Here is an 11,338-nt window from a genome sequence, read left to right on the forward strand (position 1 = left end):
CCCATACAAATTGTGAAGGACTTTTGAAACGCCGCAGGAAAGGGAGCAGGGCCGGGTTGTTGGTTATTTACAGCTCCGAGCCCCAAGCAGGCAGACAGCAAGAAAGGCCTCCCTCCACTCCAGTGGCGTTTAATTTTATCCTGAGAATGACTACCTGCCAATAAACGCCTTGTTCACCATCATCTCTGCAAGTACTTCTGAGGTACCATGACTCAAGTTCACTTAACACCGCTTGACAACTGTAAGCAGATAACATTCGAGATGCTCGTGATGGAGTTCTTTTTTTTTTAATTTTACATTTTTTACCCCATGGTTTTCTGGCTCTCTTTATCAAGCATGTTGAAATTAATGCATGCATTGATGGGAGCATTTCCTTGTTGAGATGTCAGTGAGGGAAGGGGTTGGCAGCTCTGAGCAACTATGGGTACCCAAGGAGATGGGGTGGCCCTGGGTTCAGAGCCCATGGGAGCTGGTTAGCAGTGGGTTTGGGTAGAACCTACAGAAGCCTGAGGGTGTGTGTTTGGAGGGGAGAATCAAGGGACAGCTCTGAGGGACTGCCTTGGCAAGTAAAATTATAGTTCTCGTATGAAGGAAGACGCAGGAGCTATAACCCTAGCCCATTGCCAGGCAGAGTTCCCACAGATTCATGGCAGAGCTGTCTGTGCACGAGAGAGTCCAAGTTTATGTCCAAACAAATCCAGCATGCAAAGTGGGCTACTTCCCCCAAGAACAGCAAAGGCAGGTATTCGGGTCAGCTGGAAAAAAGGAAATCAACCCCCGCCTTTTCCTTCTTTAAAATGGGGGGTGGTATTAATACAGTAGCAGATTAGAGCTTTATTTGTTTAAACCTTGCAGATTCTGTAAGCATTCACAGTCCTTTTGACTCGCTGTGCCTGACTGTAAAAAGAACAGTTGAATGAGCTCATTGTTTCCTGGTTTTTCACTTTAATGTATTTTACAAACACTCCGGTGACAGGCCTGACACCCTGATTTCTATGTAGTCGCACTTGAGTTTGGGATTACAGCATTAATAACAGAGTCCCATGCATCACGCCGTTTTTAAGCATGATCGTTATGATAAAGGGCATATACTTAATTACAGGCCTGCTTAATTACAGCTCTGCTGAAGCTCGTTTGTTTAGGAGAATGCTAATTGCGCTACGGAGCCTGGGGCACCTCCTTGCTTTCATCTGCTGTAGGTTGCTGGCGGATCAGCGTTTTGTTAAAACTGCCACCAAAAATAAAATTAAAAAAGAAAGAAAAGGAAACTCTGTCCTGGTACTAACAGGAAACCTGCCTGGCGCGTGGCTTTTGGTCAGAGTGAAAACCAGAGTTCTTGCTGAGCACCCCTCACTGCAGGCCAGGCGCTTGGCCTCTCCTGTCCGATTGCATTTCCTTTCACTTTCAGAGCAGCTTCCTGAGAGTGTCGTATTATCCCATTTTACAGACTGGGTCACTAAGGCTCAGAGAGGTGAGGCGGCCGCTCTGCCACACATCTGCCACCTGCAGAGGTGGAGTTGAGGCCCATCCTTCCCCGCCACCCTATGCAATGTCACCACAGGCTGGACTCTGGGCTCAAGTCATGGGTCCCTCAAGCTACATAACCCCTTGAAGCCTTAGTTGCCCTAAGCATAACCTGCCAGTGATCATTTTGAGGGTTATTTGATGTGTGGTCAGTAAGTGTCAGTTTTCTTTCCTTTTCTCTCTTTTGTAAAACTGGGCTAGGAGAGAAGTTTTGTTACCTCCAGGGTCTGGGGGAGCCTTTGTTATGTCACACTGGGAGTCAAAGGGCCTTGGAGGGGACTGTCGTGTGCTCCAGGAATGCCCCCTTTGGAACCAATGAGGAAAGGACAGGCTCTGTCCCTGCTTCTGGGCTGTGACCACAGATTGGTCATGCAGTGTCTGTGTGAGAACCCCCATACAAACCCCCGGCTGACTGGGAAGGCAGGTTGAGGATGAAAATGTGCCTCCTGATGGTGGCTCCCTGAAAGCAGGGGCCTGTCACCCATGGCTCTATTTCCTGCTTCTCCACCGTGTGTCACTCTGAGTAGTAGGAATTGGCAATAAACTGAATGCTAGAAGGAGTGTCAGTCTCAGCGCTAATAGAGTAATGAAGACAAAACAAGATACTTGTTTCAGCTAGGGAAAGAAAGGAAGGAAGAAAACGTGCCCCCCCCGACCCCCACGAGAAGCCCGAGTGGAGGTGATTTATGAACCCTCTTTTGGAACTCATGAAAAATGTGTGCCATTTATTTTAAGACTTAATGTTTGACAAACCTCTAGATATCTGAAAATATGGAAAGGCTGCCTAGATAAGGCGAGTACAAGTGGATCTTATGGAATTAGAAAGGGGTTTACCAATTCCACAGAGCAGCTTTCCACTCAAAACACAGAATCCCTCCCTTGCTCCCCGACACGTGGCCACCCAGCCAGCTCTGCTCGTCCTTCCTCACGTCTTCCCTGGAGGAGGGCACGTCTTCCCTCTGAACCAAGCCCCGTCCCTCTAGCCTTTCTTCCTGTGACAGCTCTGAGAATATGTGCAGACATTTGGTCACAGTCCTTCAGGTCTTCTCTTATTGGACCAGAGCCCCCATCTTGCTACACTTCCCATGTGCTGGGCACAGTGCTGGACTCTGGGGTCCTGAGTGGGGGTGATGACGAACGAAAATGGACAGGATCCTGCCTTCCTGAGCATCAGGCCTGATGGCTTTGTCTCCTTTCCTCAGGTGGTCTGGCCTCCTTGGAGGGCCCCTGGGATGGCCCTCTGAGGATGGTCCCGGCACTGAACTCCACACTAAAGCTCAGAGCAGACTGAGTGTGACCCCCGGGCTCCGGCGCCAGGACTGTAGCCCTGTGACGTACGATGGCATCCACCCCCCCTGTTATGATGTGTTCAACTACAAACAAGTCTTTTTCATATCTTCTGCTGTTATTCCATATCCCTTGCATTCTGTGTAATGCAGATGGGGTTTTTGGACCTAAAGTACAGGACTTCACATTGACCTTTAGTAAATTCCATCTGTTCAATTTAGCCCACGATCCCAACTTTTTAAGGTCTTTATTGGATTTCTCTGTTACCCAGTTTATAGACTGTCCTCCCTGACTCCCCATAAGCCATATACTAGGTAAGCAGACTACACACGTCTTCACTGAGGTCACTGACCCTTCATCCTTCTGTTAATCAACCTTCTGTGATTAGTTGCCCAACATCCTTCTGTTAACCAGCTACTTGGGCATCTAGTCCAACGAGTTATGGGTTCTCCTACCCGGAACGTTGTCCAGTTGCATTTATCCATCTTACCCACATGGGTGACAGGATAAACTGGGTCAAATGCTTTGCTAAAATCCACATTCTTTCAGCCTTCCATAATCTTTGATATACTAGATTTTTTTTTAAATAAATGAAATTTGGCTGGCAGATAATCTGTTCATCAAACTCTCACTGGGTCCTGGGGACTCTGGCCTCCTTTAAGGGACTCCACACATGGATGAAAATGTCCTCTTCCTCGTGAGCCAGCTCCCATTCCCATAGGATCCTATGGACTCGCTTTCTTTCCTTCTGTTTTCTGGAAGAATATGAGGAGCATCTGACTGAGCCTGTCGACCATGAGCTCTAAGATAAAGTGTAATCTGTCCCAAGGGTCCTCTCTCTCTCCCTTCACCAGGCAGCTCCTTCTTGAGGTCGGGTTAGGTCCCAGGGGTTCTCCTCACCCCCTCCTCTGCCGTTGAGCCCCGTCAGGAAGGCATTGGGCATGGGGCCGAGCAAGGCCACAGTCCTGAAGGCTGCCTCTTAGACAGTCTGGGGGATGCCTCTTCCTTCTCTCCAGACAGGCTGCCTGTGTTACGGTCCTGCAATGATTACGCGTCTTGCCTTCTTTCCTCCGCCTCCTCAAGAAGTGTTTCTGTGAAGCAATTGCCTTTGAGCCTACTTGAGGATCAGGTGTGCCTTAACCAAACACCTTGATTGTTCACTTGGGGGATTAGCCCTCACTCAGCCCCTACCATTCTCCAGGTTCTCCAGGTCTGGGAGCAAGGACTTCTCTGGAAGGGAGGGCGGGGGAAGGCCCGCCGTGGTGGGGGTGGCTGTGCACTCTCCTTCCTTTAGTCTCTTGTAGAAGCTAAGAGAGGGCCTTTTGAAAATGCCCCGGGTGTGTGTTGTGTGTGCATATTTGCATACACGTGTGTAAAGATAGATATATAATACAAAAATAAATATTACAAAACTATGTAAAACAGACATTTCTATATGATGCAATGTACATTTATTTAATTTATATAAGTTTATTTTTATATTATATATATATATGTGTACATAAAAAATGCTATTCTTGCTAATATCCAAGTTTTGTAAGTTACTTTTTTCTGGGTCTTTTTATTTTTCTCCTCAATTATATTTAAAGCCAACCTGGGCAAACCCACTGCTCCCCAGCCCCTGTCATAACCAGTGAGGCAGGAGCATAGCACTCCAGGAGGCCGGGCTGCCACAGTCCAGAAAGCCAGTCCTGTGTTTCTAGATCTTTCTTTTCAAAGACATGACTGTCAGTTGGAAGGCGAGATATAAACACATACTCCTGGGGGGAACTGCTGACCGGAACTGGGTGTTCCTTGCAGTGAGGGAGGTGTTTGGGCTCTCGAGGGACGTGGTGGTGGTTCAACATTGTGACAGGACCAGATGCCACTGACCTGTGCACGCTGTGCTTTATATTATGTGGATTCTACCTCGATAAATTACCAGAATTACAAAACAAAGTAAAACACGCCTCCCTGCTTAGATCTTCCCGATTCCTGGAGATGATTCCCAGACTTCTTCCGGAAACCCAAGGCTTTTATCCCCACCAGCCAGAATGGTGGGCGGCAGGCAGCAGCTCACCAGACTTGCAGGGGGGTCGGCATGTGCCCCAGGCTGGAGCACCCAGTCCCCAGGGATGCTCTTGTGGGGAGCAGCCACCTCCATGCTCCAGCACAACCACGGAGCCCCTTTGGGCCGTGCCCGGTGACAGGGACACAGGAATGCAGAGGTGACTCACTCCTGGAGTTCCAGGAGGGAAGACATGGCCTGGGCACACCCAGGAGGAGGAAGAGAAGGAGAGGGGCCTCAGGGAGGGCTTCCTGTAGGAGACACACTCAGAGCAGACCCCAGAAGGGCGGCTGGGCTGTAAACATAAAGGGTGAAGGGAAAGGGCTTCCTGTGAAGGGGGACGGTGAGGGGTGCAGGGCCTTGTATGCCAGTGAGGACCCCACCATGGAAACCCTCCTGTCCTCTTCCCTTTGGGGTACAGGTGTGACTGCCAGCCTCAGGCTGGGAGGAGCCACCTCCTTCCCTCTCTCCCACCCTAGTGGCTCCCGGGTTCTCATTTCCTGCGGGTAAATTAGGCCTTTGCAGGTCATCTTAAACCTTTTTTTTTTTTTTTTAATTGGGGAATATTGGGGAACAGTGTGTTTCCCCAGGGCCCATCAGCTCCAAGTCGTTGTCCTTCAATCTAATTGTGGAGGGTGCAGCTCAGCTCCAAGTTCAGTCGCTGTTTTCAATCTTTAGTTGCAGGGGGCACAGCCCACCATCCCATGTGGGAATTGAACCAGCAACCTTGTTGTTGAGAGCTCGCGCTCTAACTGGCTGAGCCATCGGGCCGCCCCCTTACCACCTTTTCAAATCACAAGTTCTCTAAACATATGTTGACATTTAGATAGAAATAGCTGTAACCAGGGAGAGGGGAGTTCATCGCCATATCTTAATGGAGAGCCCCAAACACTAATAAGGTCTTGAAAACACCAAAGGCAGAAAGCCTGGTGAGTGAACAATCGGGGGTTCTCCGCTTGGTGATGTGTGCACTACCCACCAGGCATTCGGTCAGCATGCCTCCTGAGCCCAGTGCCATGGGGCGTGCGAGGCAGCCCTGCCCTGGACCCTGCCATGTGTCTAGGAGGCAGAGAGAAGCCGGGAAGGAGGTGCGTGTGTGCAGAGAGCAGAGAGTGACACAGCTATGGCATGTGACAACAGTTAGTGGGGAAGGGTCAGCTTTGGGAATTTAAAAGAGAGGTAAAGCAGCTGTGGCTTCCAGCGCTCGACTTGGTTTGGCCAGGAGGAGGGCCCCAGATTGGCGGTGAGAGGGACGACCGGGGAGAAGGCAGTCGTGGGTCTGCCTTTGGACTGTTCTAGCACACCGAGCACACACGGACTTCTGGGCCCACAGGTCTGGTGAGAAGGAGTTTACAGAAGGGCCACCAGGAGACTCAGGGAGGGCGTGATAATGGTCGTCAAAACCTTGAAGGGCCCTGATGTGGAAGGAGCAGCAGATTTGTTCTCAGAAATTCCATTTTTACCTAATGGACTGTCGAGTCACTGCTTGTTACCTGTGTGGCCTCAGCAGGCCCCGACCTCTCTGAGCCTCTCGTTCCCAATCTGAAATGATCAGAAATGCTGCGAGTGCCACATTCCCGCCTTTGTCTGTGGCGCTAGGAAGGGGGTACGAAGTCAGAGTGCCATGGCGGGTAAGCCCGCATTGGGCAGACAGTGGCAGGAGCTGGGAAGGGGGCAGGGCCTCTTCTTGGATCTTGGGTGCGATCTGGTCCTGCTCGTGTCTAGAAGGCGTGGTGGCCTTTTGAGTATCTTGTGTTCACTGCTTTTCCAGCTGTAAATGAACATGCGTGTAAATGAGGAGCTCAGATTTCACGAGTACGCTTGAATGTGTGACATACTGTGTAAGATGATTCTGGGCTTTTTCCCTCCCTTCTTTCTGGGGAAGTGTGACACTGTTCCCAGCCCTTAGCCCGTCCTCTTCCAGGAACTCCAGCAGGTTGCAGGGGCCCCTGTGATGGGAGACCACAGGTACGTGTCTGTGTGTCTGGGCTGGTGGCCACGCTTTGGACAGCAGCCTTCTGAAGAAAGGAGGAGGTGTCCACTGCAGCAGCTGGGGCCAGCTGTGCTGTTTCTCTTTCTTCAGACTTACCAGAGAAAGTTTCCCTCTTTTCTTACCTGCAGTAAATTATGAAACATAGTTTAAAATGAGCCATTTGGCTCAGCTTGCTGATCAGAGAGGATTTGTCCCAGATTTCTTTTCTCTTATTTCCTTCCCTGCTGCTTTTCTTTTTTCTGCTTCTGTGACTCTTCTTTCTTAGGACTGAGAAAAAAAAATTATCCACTGCTTGTGTACCAGAGAAACCCCCATTTCAGATATTGGGGGAAGCAAAGAACATATTTCCCAGGGAACTGACCAAGGCTTCTGTTCTGTCACTCCATTTCTTCCTAAAACCACAATTTATCAGAAGACCCATCTACCCTCAGGGTGAGGCCCCAGGCCAACTGCTGAGTGACAGGTCCCGGCCCAAATGGCTCGGAGCAGCAAGGCCAGGCCTGGCCTCTGCTCGGTCCCGACTGCTCAGATGGACCTGACAGAAGCCAGGCCCCAAGGCTGCAAGGCCTTCACACTGGGCGTGCCCCACGTCGCGTTCTGTCGGATGTGACCTATTCACGGTGCCAAGGTTTCCAGCACCAACATGGTATTAGAATCCTCCTCTGAATTATAGAATTCATAAAGCACACTTGTCCTGAGAGAAAACGTGCTAGCAGAGACATCACCAGGTCGTGATTTTTGCCATGTGCCTTTGATGGCGATGACCTGGGGACACAGTGGGTAGAGGGCTTTGGAAGGGAACTGCGCCACTGACACCCACCACCCCCATGTTTGCATTTGCTGGGGATCCATTTGCACCCTTTCTCTTGTGTCCTATTAAAACCAAGAAGACTGGTGAGCCTTGAGTCAGCCCCGGAAGCCCAGAACTGGGACCGAGTTCACAGTGGTAGCTGTGCAGCCCCATAGGGCGAGGACGTGCTCTGTGCCAGGCGCTGGGCAGGCACTGCACGCACCACCAGCTCACAGGCTCCCCTTTCACGCAGGCCAGGCCAGCCTCTTAAATGTAACTTAACCTTGCCCAGATCCAAGGCCAGGATTCAAATCCAGTCCGTCTGACTCCAAAATCACTCTTTCCTCCAAACTGACATTTCCCGTGAGCCCGACTGCCTGGGATGTGATATTCTCAGCTGAGAGAATGTGTACCGAGCTTGCTACTGCCCACCTCCCGAATGCATCTTTCTCCCCTCTCAGCTCTCGTGCACTTCTGTCCTGCCATCAGCCCCTCGGTGGCTCCTACCACTTACAGGTCAGAGGCCAGGCTCCTAGGGTGGGCTCCGGGCCCTTCTCTGCTCCCACAGCTCTTGTCTACACAACTGCCTGCTCTTCCAGGGATGTGCAAAGCATCTGCCTCCCTTAGCAGGTGTGTGTCCCAGGAGCAGGGATGGAACCTGTGCACACCCCTCCCCCAAGGCCCCACTCACCTGTGCTCAGGTCAGCTATGTCCAGCCACCAAACTCGTTTGGACTGTGTGTGTCAATGTCTCAATTACTAAACACCGATGGTGTCTGCAATGCCGTTTTCTCTCTTTTTCTTCTTTTGCAGCAATGGATGGTGTGCCTTTTATGATTTCAGAGAAGTTTTCCTGTGTTCCAGAAAGTGTAAGTTGTATGCATGATTCCCCTTCCCTTCCACCACCCCCAGCCTGAGCTCCCTCTGCCTGGCATGCCGGGTTCTCCCAGGTGGCCCTCCCACCCCTGCCTCCACTGGAATCACTTCTGCCAGCATGTTCTGCCCTGCAGCTGGTGACAGGGCTGCCTGGGAACTGTGTTCCTCTCTGGGCCCCTCAGCTGGTGCTGTCCATAGGAGGTGCTTGAAAAGGAAAGAAAAAGAACAGGTGAGGAGCAGGGCGGGAGCGAGATAGACTAGAGACCAACTCAGATGCAGCTGAGACGTTTTGTTTCAGATGTGATGCTTTATTAGACTGAACTTCACTGGTTGCAAATGTTCTTGGTTTCCAAGTTCAGCTTAATAATTCTTGTTCCTTTCTATGTAACAATGACAGCGTCCTGCAGAAAGGAGGCTGCCTCATTTTCCCATTTTAATTGCCGCATTCCGTGATAACCATGTTCTCTGCTCTACGACCGAGGCCCACATCTGGCAGGGCTGACCCTGCAAGTGCAGGGTGTGTCACAGTGGCGGGCATCCACTCACGGCAGGCCAGCGTTGACCCCATGATACATGCGAGCAAACCAAGGCCCAAGCCAGGCCCCCCAGCTTTTTAGTGACCGAGGGACTGAGGAAGCTGGCTGGGCCTGAAGGCCAGAACTCAGACCATGGGAGGCACCCACCACAGGGGGTGTGGGGTGGCTGTGGACTGGGGCTGCAGGCCGTGTCTGGCACGCCAGGGCCCCCCCCTTAGATGGTGCCTGCCCCCCAGCATGGCAGTGGCTTTCCCTCAGCTGTGCAGGCCTGGCCCACGCCAGCTCAATAGACTGGTTGCTGGTTTTTTGTTGTTGTTTTTTTTTAAATCCTTTCTGCAGAAGTTTTCTTTGAGTAGCTAATAAACGTGAAGGCCCTGGTTTGGCACCAGCTAAAGAATCCTTCAGTGTTTTTCTTGGATCCAGCTTAAAACCACCCGGCTTGCGATTTGACCTGCTCTGTAGTTTCCATTTTCATGAAATATAATAGGCCTCCTCTGAACCCTTCTGGTAAGCAGCTTAATCTTGAAAAATGCTCCTGACGTGACATGCGGGGCATGAGTAACTTCAGCAGACTCCACTTGGCTGCGTTGCCATGGAGACGCTGGCGCCTCTCCTGCCTGCTCCCTTGGAGAGGCTGTTCTGTCCTGCGCACCAGCTCCAATCGCGAAAGTTTAGTGGGGCAGTGAGAGCCTAATGATACAACAGCTGGACCTCTGCTGGATCCTGGGCAGCGCGGGCAGGCGGCCCCGTTCTCACACCACTCGGGCTGGCAGCAGGAGAGAGCCAAACTGCTTTGTGGCTACTGGCAGCGCAGCCCTGCAAGCCAAGCGCCTAATTTGGTGGCCCTGTCCCAAGATGGCCCTCACTGATGCGCTGCTACCGGGGTGCTGCCGATTCAGCAAGTGCTCGAGGTGCACGGACTCGGGCCAAGCCAGCGCTTCCCTGCGCTTCTCTCTTAATCCTCCCAGCAGCCAGGAGACCCGCCCACACTGCTCTTTAACAGGAGGGGAAGTGATGTGATTTAACCTACCGCTGCATCATGAGGAGGCCGAACCCCGTTTTCAGTCTGGGCCCTCAGACTTCGGAGCCGGCTTCACAGGAAAGCCCTATTGGCCCGCCACTGGGCTGCACTTGAGAACCAGGAAGGCCCTGCAGTGTTTTTGTAGGAGACTGTCAGGTTTCACCTGTTCATCCAGCTGCCAGCCGCTGGCCTGGGCTACAGGAGGCAGGGCCGTTGCTCTCGTGGGCATGCAGAGCGCCAGTGTCCCACAGGGGACTCAGGCCAGGGGCCTCAGAGACAGGGTTTCTGCTGCCCTCTTGCCATGCATTTCAGCCCAGGCATCTGTGGGCCTCCCGCTGACTCTAGTTGCCATGTGTATTTGATTTTTTATTCTGTCTGTTGAAAAGCTAGCATCTTTAAGAAAAAGTCCCCATCTTCATGAAATTACAGAAACACCCATTAAAATGCAGTGTTATTTTTCACTACTACTGTTTTCTCAAATGATAGTTGATGGGCAGTTACGTCATCCACCTTGCATTTGCAAAGACGTGGAATTCCCTCAGCTCCTTCCCTGGATACTTCAGAGTCCCGGACGAGAGATCCGCTCGCCTTCTGGAATTCCTTAGACGCATTCCACCACCCTCAGGCAGCAGTCAGGGTGTCTGTCCTCTGGTGAAGCCTTGGGCAGCTCTGGCCCCACAGCTGCAGGAAGAGAGCAGACGACTCTTCACATGGGTGGGGACTAGAAGTTATTGGTGACACACACTGTCTTTCAGGAGGACCGTGACTCTCCTGTGCACTGTAGACATGAGTAATCAGGGGTCTCCACCAGAAGGGACCAGCCCAATTGACAGCCAGGTTTTCTGGAAGTGTGTTCCTGGTAACGTGTCCATTTACCCTCACTAATCACTACGGGTCACACTGACGGGTTTCCATGGAAAGGGGTGGAGAAAACACTAGGTCACATAGGGTGGTGTGAGTTTCACAGTTGTTGTGCATAAAAGCCAACATGAAGGAGCGTTTCCAGCCCTTTAAAAGGATGACTTGGTCTGTCTTTTCAGATGCAGCCTTTTGATCTCTTGGGAATCACCATCAAATCTCTGGCAGAAATTGAGAAGGAGGTAAGCAAGCCACCCAGAGTGGGAGCGGGGGGTCTGGGCCATCGCTTGCTCACCCCAGGCTCTCTCATTCCCGTTAGGGATCGGTTCCAGGAACAGGAGGGTCCTAGGTGTGGGGTACCCTTCTGAGAAAAGCACTTTCATTTTACTCGAACTTACTGCTTAGAA

The 11,338-nt window shown here is 51.5% G+C and overlaps 1 protein-coding gene across 6 annotated transcripts in view; it reads left to right on the plus strand.

The window, feature by feature from the left end:
• MVB12B (multivesicular body subunit 12B) overlaps positions 1 to 11,338 on the plus strand; it is a 183,106-nt gene that overhangs the window by 136,135 nt on the left and 35,633 nt on the right. For all 6 annotated transcript variants that reach the window (XM_074331027.1, XM_074331024.1, XM_074331026.1 and 3 more), the window contains 2 exons: positions 8,454 to 8,509; positions 11,114 to 11,173. In XM_074331027.1, the coding sequence (XP_074187128.1) occupies positions 8,454 to 8,509; positions 11,114 to 11,173 (116 nt within the window). The remainder of the gene's footprint in view (positions 1 to 8,453; positions 8,510 to 11,113; positions 11,174 to 11,338) is intronic.

The sequence above is a fragment of the Rhinolophus sinicus genome, linkage group LG04, assembly GCF_036562045.2.
Source record: "Rhinolophus sinicus isolate RSC01 linkage group LG04, ASM3656204v1, whole genome shotgun sequence".
NCBI lineage: Eukaryota > Metazoa > Chordata > Mammalia > Chiroptera > Rhinolophidae > Rhinolophus > Rhinolophus sinicus.